Below are 18,641 nucleotides of genomic sequence, written 5' to 3'. Positions count from 1 at the left end.
GAAAAATTATAATGGTGTTATAGTTTATCCAAAATGTTTTTTCCATGTGCTGTAAATTTTTTAAGAAGGAAAAAAAGCCAGACAGATTTTCTTGGAGATCGAAACCTCATCATAAAAGTGTTGGATATTTTGTGCTAACGCAGGCATTAGCTCGCCAGACTTGTCACCATTTCACTTATCAGTCTTTCATCGACTGCTTCTGGACAGGAACAATGTCATTCCAGTTATTAGCAGTACAGTGGAACTGTCAGGGTCAAACACAGTCTTCTCTTCTTAACCCCTATACTCAAAATCAATGTGTTTCACAACAAATGATACGGGGGAAAAAAATCATCCGCTCCGAGCTAAAGCTGTCGTACTTGTAAAATGTAATCCGACAGTAATCATAAACCTAAGCGTTTTCACAGGAATTTAAAATTCAACAAATTAAATATGCATGTTTTTTCCCTTCATCCCCAACTCAATACTGACAAATTAAAGAGGAAAAATGGATTTGTCACCTTGGGATGGTGCCAGCAAAGCATTCGTTCAATCATGTTCAACACCGCCCATCCTTGTCAGGGTCACGGGGTGCTGGAGCTGATCCCAGGTGACTTTGGGCGAAGGTAGACTACACCCAAACTGGTCACAGTCACAATGGGCACACAGAGACAGAAAACCATTCGCACTCACTATGACACCGAGCCGGAATCCAGCCCACTGCACCATAATTTTAACAGCAAAACGGAAATTTCCATTTTCATTCTTCTATTTTTTTTAATTCAAATCTATTTGCCATGTTATCGGATTTATTGGTTTCATGACCACGTCAAAGGGAATGGTCTTATTAGCATCTTGTGTCTCGTACAGTAGAACTCTAACTGGTTTCTCCAGTATATGCTGTATTTCAATTAATTCAGGTAGAAAAGTGTTCCACCAATCTGTTGGTCAAATACTAAATGGAATAAACACAGGAACATTTAAATGTCAATGTCGTACTGTATGCCAGAATGTGTTTGGACATTCTTCATTAGGTTTGCACCAGGTGTGAGACATTTGTTTACCCTCCGCCAAGATTTAACAAAAGGCAAATACAAAAGGAGCTGTGGTTTGTGTTGAACACTCCTCACTGTAAGACAGCTATTCAATCTAGTTTCCTCAGCTCCACTGCTTTTCAGTCGTCACCAACAATAGAAAGAATAGACTGCCAATGAAGAGTAACCAGAAAGGTGTTGTGTACTGGTTCTTCATCTACGCTTGAATATTTTCTTGCATTCATCATGGGTTATACTTGTTGGTCCCTACCTTAATAGTTCTATAGATGTAACCAGAAAGGTATTGTGTGCTGGTTCTTCATCTATGCTTGAATATTTTCTTGCATTCATCATGGGTTATACTTGTTGGTCCATACCGTAATAATTCTGTATGTGGAAAAAATTGTTATTTGCCATTTTTTTAATTCACTTCCAATGATGGTGATCTATATCCAGTGCATTTGAAGTGAGAGGAGCTGGCTGTGTTCATTCAGAGATGAGTCATAAAAATATGACAACGTTCAGTGCACCTTCCTTGATTACGGACACACAATCCAAAAAGTGGGAATTTATGCAGCATTGATGTATTTTGTAATGGAGATGTGTCAGCCCCAGCTGCATGTTTTAGTAAACACACACACACACACACACACACACACACACACACACACACACACACATACGTCACACAACAACAAATTAGTGATGTTTCATTCATTTGCCATCTGCTCCTCCTGTAAGTTACCAAAAAGCCAAGTCCTTGTCAGCCCTTCCTTTTTATCACTTTAGGTTGTTTTATGCAATGCCAAAGGCCAGTACCCTCCTAGCATTGCTTTGATTCAAACAACCGCACTGTGCACATGATACTGCCTCGTGGAAACTACCTATCTTTCATTAAAGTTTCTTTTTCATGTGGTTGCTTTCCAACTGCACATTTCGCAAAGCTTTTAGCACTAAGTACTTCCAAAGTGCCCTTGAACAAGGCAATTAATGCCCCAATTGCTCCAGTATGTATTGCCCTGACAGGTTATGAACAGCACACAATGAACTAGTTTGCGAATAGATTGCATAGCCCGTCAACTCTCTCTTAAGATTCTAAACTTAAACAGAACACTTAAAAGGACAGCCAACACATTTATTATGCACATTCCAGCAAAAAGAATCTGTTTTCAATATTTTCTAAAACAAATTTAAAAAAAAAAATGTTTTCTGATAAGCCAAATCCCCAACCAATGCTTTTACCATTTTTGCCAATCCAATGAAAGTAACTCAAATTGCCCTTCCTTCCTTGTGACCACAGTAATACCAGTCATCCAAAAGTCCAAAACTTTGATGTCCACTAATGTGGACGCCAGTCTTAAATATAAATCATTGCAGTATTTTTTTCCATTATTTTTCTCAATACATATTTTCATGGCTAAATAAAGTTATAAATCAACAAAATGTTGAGTTAAAAAAACAAATTAACACAAAGTCAATAAAAACAGATATACACTCTATGGTTCCCAGTAACTCGAGTTGTTTTTGGGGGGGAAATATATGTGTGCCCTACGGCTGACTGGCAACCAGTCTTGGGTGTAGTCTGCCTTACACTCGAACTCAGCCGGAACCGAACTCAGCCGGAACACGCTTCAGCAACCCCCGCAACCCTCACGAGGTTGCTCGGTATGAAAGATGAATGAGTATATATGTAATTACCTTACTGCCTACCATTCATTGACAACAATGGATAACCAATTCATTTAAACTGAGAGGATTGGCTGTAAATGCTAATCTTTTCGTTGATAGCGCCAGACATCCAATCTATTTTGACTGGGCAGGCTGCCAGCGATCATTTGCCGCTAGCCTATCCCGGTCAAAATGGATTGGACATCTGATGCCATCGATGGTAGCCAGAGTTTAATGAGTATCTTATAAGGGTACCAAAAATATTCTCCACTATAAGAAGTATAAATAAATTTGCCACGTAAAATACTTTGAGAAACCATCTTTCATTTGAAAGCTATTTGTACTAGGTGTTTTCGTTGGTAAATATATCTACAACAAGCGTTTTACTTTTTTTTATTTGCTGCAGTTTATCACTCCCATAATCTGTCAAACAAAAACACTGTTTTGTGCCAACCTCAGTTTTTCTGATGCAGCAATTGAGCTTTGTTCACCCAAAATATACCACACACAGCAAACAGCAGTAGTCTCAATGTAATCCTGGTTTACTGCTGTCAGCAGTTTGAGGCAAAGCAGCACATGCCTGCAAGGTTATAACCTGTGATAATTGGATTATGTAACTTTTTTTTTTCATGTCAACACAATAAGGTTGCACAATTCACATGGTTACCAGGCATGATTAACAGCATATACCATTTATAATGAATGCTTGGATTTGTGTGTCGTTTCATTTTTTATGAACAATCTCCCTGTAAAAATGTGTATTTTGGGTTGCAGCTTCCTAGGTGTGCCCCCTGGCCGAGGCAGCTGCCCACTGACTGGCCCGCTGCCTTTTGACCTCATCTACACCGACTATCATGGCCTTCAGCAGATGAAGCAACACATGGGGCTCTCGCTCAAGCGTCACAAGTAAGTGTTATTATTATTTTTTTTTTCTACTATATAACTTTCTCCCAATTTTTTATTTTGGCTCACTGGGAATGTGAAATTGAACCTCGACCGTAACTCACGCTTTGCACTGATGGCGAAAGACATCCAGTCCAATGAATTGCACATCTATCACAATCAAAAGCAGAGAATAGAAATGAACTCAGCATGCCTGCCAACAGAGGACCTTTTCTCGCTTAATTGAACACAGCAAGAAGTGACCACTTTTTGTGCTCTTATTGAATGAGGCGTTGATATTTTTCTGTTATTTCCTTGTTTTTATATTCCATAGTAAGTCATTTTTCAAAGCACCAGACAAAAGAGATGAGTTAGCATGCCTAGCAAAAACAATATCACTGAGATTACAGAAATGTAGGTGCCTGCTTATGTATTTGTGCATTTTACTTGCACATTTCAGTGCATGCCTAACAGCTTTTGGCATTTCCACAGAGGTGGAACATCTTAGAAAGTAGGCCACTACAGACCAAGGGAACAAAATCCTTTTAGCAATACACTCTTCATGTTTTTGCTATGATGGGAGCAATTGACATTTGTTCTTTGTAGTTAGTCCATATATAAAATGGGAAAAAAACACTATTTGATAGAGGCAAAAAGCCCAAAGTAGAATACCTATATAATGTACAAGCCAAAATGGAGGTTGGGAGAGAAAAGCCAAAATAACTAAACAAAAAAATAAAGTCCTCTACAGGGACATGTCTGGTGGCAACAACAGCCATGAAAGCCATGACATGTATTTTTAAAATCCAATTATAAGCATTACAAGGGGTTTTTTTCTCCACTGAACACAACCTGTTTTTCTGTTTCCCTTTTACCCCCGCAATGTGTGTGTGAATGTCTCCTCCATTCACACAATCGCACATATCCCCCAGACTATATGTCAGCACACAGCAGCAGTCTGAATCTAATTTCTTTCTTCGGACAGCAGTCCTCCGTTAGGTTTTAGAGACTTGATTTGTGCTTTCTCTAACACATTGTGACAATTAATTTGGGGGTGATGTGTGAATGCAGAACTCAAAAGAAACACATTTAATTAATAGTGTGGATTCAAAATTAAGACTCACATGGGTTTTTTTGCAACTTTTCCAAGGCCTATTACTACGTTATTTTAGACTTATTTCTGTACAGTACACCCAGATACTCAAGCAATATTTTGTTGTATTTTTGACAATACTACCACCCAACCCCGACTAGAAAAAATCTCCAAATTATTGAACTGCACCAGTAACTGCATGAAAATGCATTGCAAAAAAAATGTCTTCATCTCATCTAATGCATTTTTTTGTAATCCCAAATTTTTGAATAAGCATGGATGAAACACCACTATGAAATTTCGAGGCGTGAAATGAAGAGAAAAAGGAGCAAATATTCCCCCAAATTAAAATGAAAAGCAATAATTCATCATAATTTAATCCGGGGGATTTGAAATCACAAATATTCAACGGTCAGCTCTACTAATTTGATCATTTTTTATAAATTTTAAAATATGCAGTAATTTTTCTTATCATTTTAATGTTTCGTTTTAGGTGTAATTTCACCAATCATTTTCATTGAAAACCCCTGTAATACATTTTTATTAGACAGATTTGGCACCAGAAACACCATTCAGATCATCCAAGCTACATGTTTTGCTGTCGCATTTTTGTTTGAAATTTTCCGAATGGAGTAAATTAACCCCCAAACACTTGCAATGAATTATCATTCCATTTTGGAATGTAATGTATGAATTTTCTACACCTCTGATTACAGATAAAATTCATTCTATTCTAACATCTAAACTCGAATGGGCACAGCTATTTTATGATGGCAGTTAATACCCACCCACAGACACACTAATAAATCGAGCACAGTTGGATGCGACAATGGCTTTTGAAGTCATGGGCTACTTTTCTGAATTTGATAGATTGGAGTTTCTGCAACACGCAATTTTAATCACATTTCGTTGTTCGATTGAAAGCCAGAGTTGTTACCAAAAGAGCTGTAAAGTTAAAAAAAAAAAAAAAAAAAGAAGGCTACTTTGCGTACTCTGTGGTTCCATTACTGTGGCGGTTTTACTTGTTTATTCCAAAAAATTCTACTTTTTTTTTCGGGAGAAATAGTTAATCTGTTTTGGATGGAAATTGCTCCAACACAAACACTGCCAATTTTTTTACTGTCGACCAAATGGTTAGGTGAGTGGATTGAGCACATAAAAGGAAATTTACTAGCTGGTAAATAGCAAATTCAGTTGTTTTGATCAAAATAGTTCACTAATGACTGCTTTGACCAAGTGATAAATGCAGTGTTGCCAACGAGGACTTGTTATAATAACGTAGGAACCAAAACAACAAGGTATATTGGGCCGTTTCGTTGCCAAAAGTGTCCCTGTAAAAAGAAAATCCAGATTTCAGACGATACATTTTTAGTTTTTCAATTACTATTCTGCTTGTACAGTCGAGGGTCATAAATATAAGATATTCATCTTTTAATAGCCGTCTGAAATACGATGTTAAACTGTCACATGCGCCCTGCTTTGGTCTGTCTGGCTCCAGCTTGAACTAGTATGGTAAAATTCTGTTATTCGGAATTCACTTCCTCCCCTCACCACTTTAAATTTTGTATTCCAAATCATTGCACAATAAAGACGTGTCAAAACAAAAACAAGTTTCCCAGAATTCACAATAAAGTGTAAAATTTGCATGATAACGCTGGAGAAAAAACAACAACTAAACGTATTAACCCTATTGCATTGACTAATGATCGATTCATTAGTTCTACCAAAGTTGCAATCGATAGTTGCTATCATTCAATCCGCCTGAAAACTCTTCTACCAGATTGTGGCATGTGCAGGATCAATCAATACTAGTGCACGAAGTCTATATCTTTCCAATCTTTCCTGAGCAGCAGAGGATTGAACCATACTGCTTGATCCATTAGTCTTTAAACATGTCACCAACCTGTTTGTCCATCTGTCTGTTTATCTTCATGCCTGAGTCTGTCTGTCTTTGTTTTTTTTGTCTGCTCCCCTCTGTGTGCTTTCAGTTTTTCTCTATCTTTCTCTGGGCTGCCTTTGTCTGTCCTTGTCTGCCCGCCGTGCTCTCATCTCCGTCTCTTTTGGTGTGCCACTGTTTTTTTCTGTCAGCCTAGCCGTCTGTCGTTGTATGGCTTTTTTTTATCTCTCTTCTGCCGTTTCCTTTTATTTGTCGCTTCACTTAAATATGTAAAATCTCTGTTTTTAATTCAAGCTCGGTATGATTTTGAAAGCTTAGACGCTATTCATTTAAAGTTTTTCTCGTTAAATATCTAAACAGTTGAATTAAGATCCGTTTGTTTTGAAGCTTTGCACTCTTTCAGCTCCATTTAATTACTCTTGATTTTGTTTTTGATTATTAAACTGCTCGTTCTTGAACAAACGTTCATTCGCTACCAGCCAATTGTAGGATACAAAGAGACAAATGGCTAGCCACGCTCGCACGCATAACTAAGGACAATTTAGATTGTTCAAGCAGCTTAGTATGCATGTTTCGAGGAAGTGGGAGTACCCAGAGAAAACCCAGGTAGGCAAAGAACATGCAAACTCTATACAGGGAGGCCGGAGCCAGGTCTCAGCACTGTGAGGCGGCTGTGCTAACCACTTTTCACCACCCACCCAAATAAAACATTCAATCATAAATTCATTTTCGTATATCACGCATCCTCGAAGAGTTGCGGCAGCTGCTGGAGCCGATCCCAGCTGACTTCCGGCGAATCGTAGACTACCCCCAGCCGTAGGGCACACAGAGAGACAGATGACCATTCACACTCACAATCATACCGCCACCAGTGGGAATCAACCCTGTGCCTGCCCCCCACAAAGTCAGGCGAGTGAACCCATACATATAAATAATAAAAACAAATGATTGTAACCTGGCTGACCTTTACTGAAGAAACTGTGTTGTGTTTTTTCAGTGGGAGGATGTGAAAGAAAACCCTCCCTCTCTTAACAAATGCATGATCATAGCCAGATTTGTAGACTCTCCAGAGTGGAGATACACAGATGGAGTTTGGAATATTAAATGAGTCGCGTTCCAACCTGGCAAGTTGCGAGCGACGCTATCTTCTGAGTCATTTCCATCCCATTTCAAACCAACCTGTGCGCTTAGAGAATTGAACAATGGCAGATTTATTGTCTTATCTGCTCATGTGGTCAAACAAAAAGGCTGACCTACTTTTTCAATTTAGATGTATCCAATAAAAATGTTTGTTCCATGGTTAACATTAGGTGAGTCTTGCTGAGCAGTCATTTAATCCAAATTAGCCCCTCACATGGGTTGGGTAGAATGTCTACATCCATTGTCAAGCTCCCTCCCTCAGGGACCGCTTACTATTGGCCAATAGTGTTCAATTTCCAAAAGGAGAATATTTGATATGGCCGGTAAAAAGGGGACACATGATACAATATTTGATTTCTTTTTCATTAATAATTCATTTCCTGCTTTGTCTTCACCTACAAAAAAACATATAACCTTTATTTTGTAGGGCAATCTAAATACAAATGTGTGTGGCAATTCCTTTTTACATTTCTAGTCTGTGAGGTTTAATGGTGGACTCTACTACATTCGCTATTTGCTTGCTACAATATGAAACCTCTAACAGCTTCCCACATTACATTCCATCTCCTATTTGCAGAAGAAAGTGTCAAGAATCCCCAACCCCTCAATTGTTGCTTTATTTAATCCTATAAAAATGTTATCACAGAATCCAGGGTGATGACACCAATGTCTCCATTCGAGCTGCTTCAATAGAGCATCAAACAGAATCGTGGCAGAACATGTATTTGTGATAGGTGTGTGATTGATGTCGTGATACATCTACTGGCCTCGTGAAACCAATTGTAACTCACAGTCAATTCCTGCATCCGTATCCCATGGGCCCGTCACTAGACAGTCGGCATGTTAAGAGCCCTATAAAAATGAGCATAGTCTGCATCTTTTACTGCAAAGTTAGGTCATTTTAGAACATTATCGGCATTGTTCATCCAATGCAGTCCATGCCTGGATATCACATGATTAAACAAACGATGTATCATCTTAAAGCAAAGGACGTTTGAACACAAAGATGGGAAGCAATCGTTCTCTGCAGCCCTACCAAGTCATAAAGGACTGGACGTCAAGCCCCGTCAATGACCTGAAACTTGAAGCATTCAGTCAGTCCTCCCAGTTTAAATAGAATTATACGCCCACCATTGTCAAAGGCAGGCAACAAGTTAAATATTATAAAACTAAAAACAATATGAAATAAATAAAAGCAAATGTGTTATTGTGGGCCATAACTTGCATGTTTCTGTTTTGATTCATTTTTTTCTTTATTAATAATGTATATATTTAATAATACAGCAATCATTAATTTTATATAAATATATATATTCAGATTCATGGTGGCCTGGTAGGGAAGTGATCAAATCAAAAGCCTTTTTTGTCATCATACACAACTGCATATAATGAAATTGACGGTGCTACTCCACAAAGTGCATTTTCCCAGTAAAAATACAATAAGTATTATAAAGATATAAAAAGTCACATCCTGGCTAGGTAAATTCTAAAATATTGCACAATCTAAGATATTGCACATTGTTATTGCACAGAAGGGATTGTGTGTCGTGTGGGATGATCACATCCGGCTTACAGTTCTGAGATCAAGGGTTCAATCACTGGTGGGTTTTGACCTTATTGATTGCAGTTTGCATGTTCTCCTCGAGGGTTTTCTCCGGATACTCCGGTTCCCTCACACATCCCCAAAACATGGATGGTAGCCTGGTTGAACACTCTAAATTGTCCCTAGGTATGAGTGTGAGTCCAAGTGGTTGTTCATCTCCTTATGGCCTGTGATTGGCTGGCCACCAATTCATACGGACAGCTGGCTGGGAGAGGCTCCAGTGTCCCCACAACCCTTGCGAGGTTAAGCGGTACAGATAATGAATTAATGAATATTCAGATCCATTTCTAAGCATTTCATGTCTGTCAACTTCCATCTTGATGTATCGTTTTAGACTTTTTGTGAAAGCAGTGCACGTTTTTTCTTTAGAATATTCAGTGTTGCAAATGCATTTGCATCTTATAAGAACTTTAAGCTTGACTCACTTTTCCCTCAATTTAGTCACCGTTGAAGCAGGAAAAAAATGAAAAGGCTTAGAAAAATACATAAGTGTTGCTGAGAAAGGCTGAATAGTCCAATGAAGTTATCAGTGAATGTTGTGAAGGTGAAGAAGTGGAAGCCACCTTTTAGCCTTTGTTGATCCTTGTGAGCACACAGACAGACGAGATAGTGAGTGGGGAGTTTTCCACGGGCAAACACAAAGGTTAGTGTGTATCGCAATGTGTGTCTATGTATCAATGCCCTATCTCACTTCTTACTTTTAAACTGCTTTTTATTTGCTTTGGGTTTTAATGCGGCATCATTGTTGTGATATATCACATAACTTCTAACTTTAGCTCACCTCGTTTTGCTTTAAATTTCCCTTGGCTCACATTATTGAAAGCCGACAATGTCTTGAAGAGTTGTGCTGAAAACTGTATATTTTTATTTTTATAGAAAATTACTATGTTGTGTCTTTCCAGATGCCACATCCGAGTGATAGATACTTTTGGGACGGAGCCAGCGTACAACCACGAGGAGTATGCCACTCTGCACGGCTACCGCACCAACTGGGGCTATTGGAACCTGAACGCCAGGCAGTACATGACCATGTTCCGTAAGAAATTCAATCTGGCTGTTTTTTTCAGTTGTTGAATGTGAAGAAATAGAAACTACACTCAAAGTTTAAATTGTAACGTAAAAATGTGCTTCTATAATGCGAGATAGGAATAAGTTTAAGTATAATGTTTCGCCGTGAAAGGGAATGAAATACCACGACATAATAGAATGGCTTATCAAGTTGCGAATCGCAGCAAAATTAGTTGCAGAACGACAACTTAGTCATTCAGCTCAGCCCTTAAATCATAGCTATTTATTTGTCTTTTTGGTTTTATGATATTTTTCACGTTACATTACATTCGCTTTATAATTTTTTTTATTATACCAATACACTAAACAAAAAACCTTTAGTAGTAATTGTCAAAGTAATTGAATAAATTAATTACCACAATATAACCTTTACCACAATATCCTGTTTTTCATCTTAATGTCTATTTAAATACTGCTCTTTTAAATTCTAAATGATAATATTGTTTGTTTTGTAAAGGTTTTTTTTTAATTTGGGTGAAAATCACAGCAATGAGATATTTAAAAAAAAAAAATGAGTAGGTAAAAAAATATTAAATCAGTAAATAAATTGTGGTTGCAAGGCTTATTCTCAAGAAAGATTTACCTGCAGCAAGAATTGACAATGAATCACCATTATTTAACAGGTTTCAACAGGTGCTATTTTTATTTTATTACTTTAATGCTATATAGCCTCTATTTTCAGCATAATCACAGTAGGCTTTCTCCACCAGCCATGCAAATGCATGTGTGACTTTATTTTCCCCTTACACTTATTGTTCTCTGTCTCCTTAGTGTGACTCACTGAATTATTGGCTACATTACTCGGTGCTCTTCTCACTTTCACTTGTAAACGAGTCGGCTGCATCGCGGCCCTTATCCTCTTTCTGTTGGTGCCCATGTTTCACTTTGACTACCTGACTACTGAGACTAAACCCACACACATGTGGCGTATATATCCATAGCCAACACCAGCTGGCTCAAGGACAGTGCCTCTTTATAATATTTAGGCATGCAGCTGTAGGGCTGAATTAGCAATGGAATGAAACCAACCGGGATGTTCTTTATATTTGACTCACAGTCCCACTGTCTTTGTCTCCCTCCTTTTGTCTCACCATGTGACAACGTGCTCTCGTTGCCTGGATTTAGCTCACACGCCAGACAACTCCTTCATGGGATTCGTGTCAGAGGAGCTGAATGATACGGAGAAAAGGAGCATCCAGCAGAGCAAAGTCAACAGCATGGCAGTAGTGTATGGGAAGGAAGCCAGCATGTGGAAGGTACAAAGCAACAACAAACGTTGCTTGATGCTACACTAAAACTTCCATTTGGCAGCAGACCACAAACAAAAATTATCCTCAGAAATATAGTTAGTCCTGTGAAAGTACTAATTTATGAATAATAGGTAAATGCATTGTGAAATGTGGTGTCTTGTAATGTGTATTTTTGTGCATAACTACAATCTTGTTTTGTCCCTTTCTCACATTGCATCTGCCTGCTTGGACAAAGCTTCAGGTGAGTGAACGTTATTCTTCGTTTGCATTCTAGACACTCACTTGTAGGTGGGCAAATTTTTGCACGGGTTAAAAGAGCAAAATGTAAGATTGGTGGCCAAAAATAGTAATGCAAATAATGTGTGGCTCCAGTTTCTTACCTAGGTCTAGAATGTCTTGTGTGTCTTGTGTCTGTCTTGCTACTGCAACCAAGAAATTTCCTGAATACGGGATGAAATAAAGTTCTAATCTAATCAAAATCGCCCAACATGCATTCCTCTTTGGGCTGCCGGATAAGCGCTTCGGAATGGAGAATCAAGATGTATCATCATGCCAATGGTGCTTTTCGATTAGAAAAGACAGATTTAACCTTAGCATTGATCATTGAACATACAATCTATCTCCATTACAAAATGTAATGAGTACATGATACAGTCCTCAAACGCCAGGGTTTGAAATTCATTCACTCATTCTCGGTTTGCCGGGCCTATCCCATCTGACTTCAGGCAAAACGCAGACTACGCTGTAGTCTGCCAGCACCGAAGTTAGGCAAGCGAAACTCTAGAGTCTACACCATCAAGTGGCTGGTTACAATCATTAACTTTAAAATGAGACACACACAGACAGAAGACCATCTAGAAATGCGCAGCAATCCTGCTGTGTTCCGGGGTTCCAAAAATTTGCATTGTCTGGCACCATTAGTACTCCATGTAATCTCGCTTATCTGGGCAAAATCCACACAAAGAAGCTGATCGATAGTTTCTACTTCCTCTTACAGCTGAAGGATTAACGTTGTGGGTGGATAATAGTATAGGTGAAGCGATACAGTACAAATTACAACAGTCCATAAATCACCTAAAAAGGTGAGCCACTATTGTCTTAATTCTGCTATTCTTCATTATTTAGTATAAATATAAATTATACTATAATTTTGACGCTTTGAAAACAAAACAGGGACCACTTAAGTTCTGCACTAGAGAACAATTTTGGCACTTAATTATCTTCTTAACGCTTGCAGTGCCATTCACCATGATTTTTCTGCTGTGGAAAAAGAGTTTATTACTAGTAGATTTCCAATACATTTGAATTGGGGGAATGATACCGTACCCGTTCAAGTGAAATGGACAGTGTCATCAATGGCAGCCATAGTTAAGAAGAGTGCACACATGGACTTTGGATATGTTTTAATCTAAGAGACTCTAAACATTTTTACCTCCCCAAAAACTTTGTTTAATCCATTTCCCCACAATTAAGTACTTTGTTATTATCGGTCTTGTGTTTTGACCAATTAATCAATTTTATAGAATATATTTGAACACAAATCTCTGAATTGACTAACAAGCCTTTCTAATTTGAGAATCATAAATGACCTTTAAATTTCCATCCAATTTTTCACTCTGTTGCTGAGAAGAAAAGCAACACATAGCAAAGCACAAATTTGTAATGTGATTTTGCAGGAATTCTGGTTACCTTCTCACATTTTTTTTATTACTTAGATGACCTTACAGTTAAACATAGAAAAACTACATTGTGTTTCATTGACTAACCTTCTATCCGCCTCATCCGTCCCATCAGGGCAAAGAAGGTTTCCTTCAGATCCTTCACAAGTACATGGAGGTTCACGGCACGGTGTACTACGAGACCCAGAGACCTCCTGAGGTCCCGGCCTTCGTCAAGAACCATGGCCTTCTGCCCCAGCATGAGCTGCAGCAGCTGCTGCGCAAAGCAAAGGTGAGAAACACTTGGGGTAGAGATTATTTCATGACATTCTTTGTATTTTGTAGAAATGAACGCATTTTTAGATTCAAGTGTAGAATGTAATATCTGCTCCATTTCTGGGCTGATTATGTACCGATTTGTCGTTCCACAGCTCTTCATTGGATTTGGTTTTCCCTACGAAGGCCCCGCCCCCCTGGAAGCAATAGCCAATGGCTGTGTCTTCCTGCAACCAAAGTTTCAACCGCCTCACAGCTCGCTCAATCACGAATTCTTTAAAGGAAAGCCCACGTCAAGAGAAGTAAGTAACACAGTCCATCCGAACTATTCACTCGCAATTACTACTTTTTTCTTACTATTCCTAACTTGTTGGCATTACAGAAAAAGAGCAAAATGTTTTGCGTTTTTCAACGAATCTCAAGGGATTTCGTCTAGAGAAAAACACATAAGTAGCAGCCAGTTAATAGATGTGATATCCTTGTGATAGCTCTGGATGTGAGAAAACATTAACCATTTTGAGATTTCATATTGCTGTTTTATATCATATTCTGTTTTCTACTTCCATTTATATACTCGAGCTATATTCGGCACTCTCACGGTTTATTACTGATATAAAACAGACCAGCCCACTTTAACCCAAGCAGTTTTAATCTCTTTGTGGCATGAAGGGTTGACCACGGATACGCAATATTTCCCAACAGACAAGACCCTATATAAAAAGTTACTGTTGTTGTTGTTGTCCAGGTGTCGTCCCAGCATCCATACGCGGAGCAATACATCGGACATCCTCATGTCATGACGGTGGACTACAACAACTCTGTGGAGTTTGAAGCTGCCATCAGAGAAATTATGAGGACCAAGGTAGGTTCGCCCACCAAAAACCTCTCTTCTACCTGGCACACACACACCGCAACCAAAATAGGATTGTGTGTAGCTCTTTGAGCTATACCTACACATTATGGCTTTTATCTAGAAACCATACACACACATACTTCTGTTCAGTCATGCAGGACAAAGCAATCTTTTGCTGTCTGACGAGTCATCGTGTTCCCATCAATCTTTCTTTCATTTTGTCTTCTCATCAAACGGTCCTTGATGGTTCTTAAGATGAGAAAAAAAAGGTTTTATGAAAGTGGATCAGCTCTCCAACCATCCTGGCTTCTCTCTTCAAATTACATCATTATGCAGCATACGCCCCAATTCTATCGCACCTTTAGCCTCCGATCTGATTGCTTTATGGAGTTATTCCTATGGTTATAGATCACAACGGCAGTTTGTCCGTGGCTAATTAGGCAAATAAAGCATTTTCAGCACAAGCAACCAACATCTGGCCTTCTGTTTGGCTGAAATGCAAATACAAAGCCATCCATCCATTATCTACCTCGCTTTCACTGGAGTCTACCAGTGTGACCATTGGGTATCTGCAACTGGTATTGCTGTTTGTGTGTGGCAGGTTGAACCATACCTACCTTACGAGTACACCTGTGAGGGCATGCTGGAGCGAGTGCACACCTATATCCAGCAACAGGTGAGATGTTACATGCTGTTTCTTTGCATTCCTATGCACCACACTGAGAAGAGACTTGAAATACACGAAAATACAGCAGTGTGGTAAATCTTGAATGTCCCTCTCAGTAGAAATGTGCTGTCAAGGTAAAAATATATCAAAGGTTTTGTATTTAACAAACTCAAATGGCCTGAAAAAAAAGTATGACATTTTTAATTCGCAACTGCATACACACAATATAGAGTAAGAGTAATCATAAGGATCCGCCCGATGGTTTAGTCTGTAGTGGTTCTTCCACTTGACTTTGGTGTGGGCAGTCTGGGATCGATTCCCACTCGGTGAGTGGTTGTCTGTCTCGCTGTGTGCCCTACAACTGACTGGCGACCAGTCTAGGGAGTAGTCTGTCTTTTGCCCAAAGACAGTTGGGTTAGGCTCCACCAACCCTTTCGAGGATGGGTGGTATGGAAGATGAATGAATGAATAATCATAAGGTACGTTTCCATGACAGTTGTTGGCAAAATAAAAGTGACCTTCCTGTGTGGAGTTTACATGTTCTCACCATGCCTGTGTACGTCCTCTCCAGGTACTCCAGTTTCCTCCCACATCCCAAAACCATGCATGGTAGGGTGGTTGAACACTCTAAATTGTCCCCAGGTGTGAGTGTGAGCGTGCATGGTTGTTCGTCTTATTGTGCTCTGAGATTGGTTGGCAACCAATTTGAGTTGTCCCCTAACAACCCTTGTAAGGAAATGAATGAATGGCCCTATTAAAGTTGAAGTATAATAAGGGAAGACAGACATGTTATCTGTTTTGCGTATTCTCACCAGGTCACTGGTGAGGCTAAAACACAATTTGTTTCAGATTATTTGGTCTCCCCACATGGACTAATAAGGGTATGCGTACAATTTGAGAACCACTTTACTATAGTGCATTAAATAGAGGTGCACCACATCTCCTGAATATCTTCTCCCAGTCTGTCAGTTCCTCTCAACACACTCACAAATCTAATTCCTCCCTCTGGGTTCGAAGCACTCCTTCTAATGACATTGATGAAATGGGCACAAGTCATGCAAGAAGTGATGTGCTAAGATGATGTATTTGTTATATAGTGCAGACGGCAACCAGATGATAATTTGTGTCTGAAAGTCGTTTTCATTATTTACAGCTCAGGTGTCAGACATGACTTTAGATTTTAGTAAACTATTTAGTTTGTCAACTGGCCAACAAAGACTCCCTATTCCTGCAAAAATACATTTCAACCAATGTTAATGAGACATTCAAGCCTAAAAAATATATTTTGTAGCACCAAAAAAAAGGATTTCATCGTCACACACAGTAAATCTCTTTTCTCATAAAATGAATGCTTTTAAAATGATAGGTTTACTGGTGCCTCTCTTCTTGACTTCAAAGGTTCACTAGCATCACAAATTTGCTATAGTTCTTTCGCGACCTGAGCATGTTTTTCCATTTTTCTTTTTGATTTAAGTTGATAACCCTGGCAATAATCTAAATTTGTGAAACTACAATATGGTCAAAGTGTTTCTGTCTCTGGAGAAGCCACAAACCATTTTCTTCAGTGTTGAGCCTTTCAAACAGAGAAATCGTTTAAAAAATAGAACATTGGTGTAAATAATAACACATTTATACAATACAATTTATCTAATGAATGTACTACTTGAAATAACACTTTTAAAAAATATATTTTGTGATTTATTGAAGCCATCAAAGTTCTAAAGAAAAGCCTCACACAGACAAATTATACACTTTTTTCAAAATTGCACTCTAAATGTGGGACCCTGCTGGGTTAGCGATAGACTGAAGTATGTTCTGACCATCTCTTGTTCTAAAAACACAGCAATAAACATGCTGTTTATTTTGCTGTCTAATATTGAAATACAGCTTTGACACTTGTGTTGATGTACATAATTCAAGCTGCTTTTTTCAATTTCTTTGTCTAATACAGTAGTAAATGTAAAAATAATAAAATGGTTATATCTATATCGCATTGATCAACAAAACCAATACTTATATGCAGATTTGTGCTGCTCGCAGCGAAGCTTAGTCCCAATCGCCTAACAGTAATACGGGTTCACTCGGAAGTTCATTTAGAATGGAAAAACCAAACCAAAGAAAACTATGAAATGGACCATTATCTGCCAACTGATTAGTGTGTGTTCTCTCACCAGGACTTCTGTGCCCCAGAGCCACCATTTGTTAGTGCCAACATGTCCAAACAAGGCTCCGTTGGCCTTGGTGGCCTCACAAGGCCCCTCTTCACTCCCCTGCCCAACTCCACAGCTCTGCGCTGGGCGGCCGACACGACCTTTCCCCCGAGCGTCTGGCCCCCGCTCAGCTCGCTGCGACTGCTCGTGTCGCAAGAAGGCGAGTCGTGTGTGGAGGCATGTCGGAGCCGCGGCTTCATCTGCGAGCCCGCTCACTTTCGCTTCATCAACAACAAGGAGGCCCTACGCAGGTAAGTTAGCACAAATTCACAAAGTGGCATTCACTTATTGCAGTCTTTATTAGGATGTCTTTTTCATTCTAAAATATATGAATCCTGGAACCCATTTGAAAAAAAACAGGGTTGTGTTGTTTTTATATTACTCCTGGATTCACTATTCATGACATTATTTGCTTTAAACCTGTTCACAGGGTTTGCCCTCTTTTTGTAATTCCCTTTGATGGAGCCAAAGCTTAGCTAAGAGTTTATTTAAACTGGGAAAGTCCGTTGTTCACTTTCCTTGGAAACCTACACATGGTTCAAACATCGTTTGATCATTGGACAAAATGGTCAGGGCGGGGTAAAATACAAAGGTGAACAATCATTGCAGTCCAACTGGCAGCATTTGTACTCATATTGATATGGTTCACCTGACTACAAGCGTTTGCGGGTCATTTGGCCAAATAGAGGGTATTGATGCTCTTTATCCCTCCATGTAGAACCCCAGCTCATGTTCGCCAATGTACTGCTAATCAAACATTTACCATAGCCTGTGCCTAAGGAAGCCCATCATGCGCAAATAGGTGTGTGGTTTCAGCTTTGATCTGAACAAGAATGTGGTCGCTTTCACACATAAATCAAATCACAATAGGGTCCGCTTGGAAGCGAACCGAGATTACTTTTCAGGCGTGGTCCCGGACCGGCTGTTCCGTCCGCCCCAGAGTTGGCGGTTTATATTCACAACAGCCCAAAGGTGCGCACCATGGACTTTTTAGGTTTGGTCCGGATCAAACATGCCAAGTGTAAATATGCTTTAACAGTACATTATTCATTTGCAAATGGGCACTTTTTTGGATGGTTCCTTCCTAAAGCCTTGAACTATAGTGTATATTTGTACGTAGCGCTCAAATTTGCTTCCTGTTATGTTTCCAGTCTTTTTATTTTTACTGCATTCTTCAAGAATTTCTTTTTTGTACATGTGTAGTTGAGGTCTTTTGTGTTCTTGGCTTCACCAAGACATTCTTGTTTTGTAGGTTGTCTCCCTTTTGTCTGCTGTAAGACTCAATCATCTTTCATCTCATACCTGCCTCACAGCTATCATCTCTGTCAGGGACTTTCTATACACTTGTACAGTGTCTTTCTAC

General features: G+C 39.1%; 1 protein-coding gene across 1 annotated transcript in view; it reads left to right on the top strand.

Annotated features, from left to right (window-relative positions):
* The window catches only part of LOC144077775 (alpha-1,6-mannosylglycoprotein 6-beta-N-acetylglucosaminyltransferase B-like), a 73,220-nt gene that overhangs the window by 53,586 nt on the left and 993 nt on the right, over window positions 1-18,641 (top strand). The window contains exons 9-16 of the mRNA XM_077605757.1: window positions 3,456-3,587; window positions 10,199-10,332; window positions 11,490-11,620; window positions 13,409-13,564; window positions 13,704-13,850; window positions 14,294-14,410; window positions 15,003-15,077; window positions 17,243-17,529. Of these exons, the coding sequence (XP_077461883.1) occupies window positions 3,456-3,587; window positions 10,199-10,332; window positions 11,490-11,620; window positions 13,409-13,564; window positions 13,704-13,850; window positions 14,294-14,410; window positions 15,003-15,077; window positions 17,243-17,529 (1,179 nt within the window). The remainder of the gene's footprint in view (window positions 1-3,455; window positions 3,588-10,198; window positions 10,333-11,489; window positions 11,621-13,408; window positions 13,565-13,703; window positions 13,851-14,293; window positions 14,411-15,002; window positions 15,078-17,242; window positions 17,530-18,641) is intronic.

The sequence above is a fragment of the Stigmatopora argus genome, chromosome 7 (assembly GCF_051989625.1).
Source record: "Stigmatopora argus isolate UIUO_Sarg chromosome 7, RoL_Sarg_1.0, whole genome shotgun sequence".
In the NCBI taxonomy this organism is placed as follows: Eukaryota; Metazoa; Chordata; class Actinopteri; order Syngnathiformes; family Syngnathidae; genus Stigmatopora; species Stigmatopora argus.
Note: the sequence above shows the minus strand (reverse complement) of the source record. Positions and strands in the feature narration are given on the sequence as shown.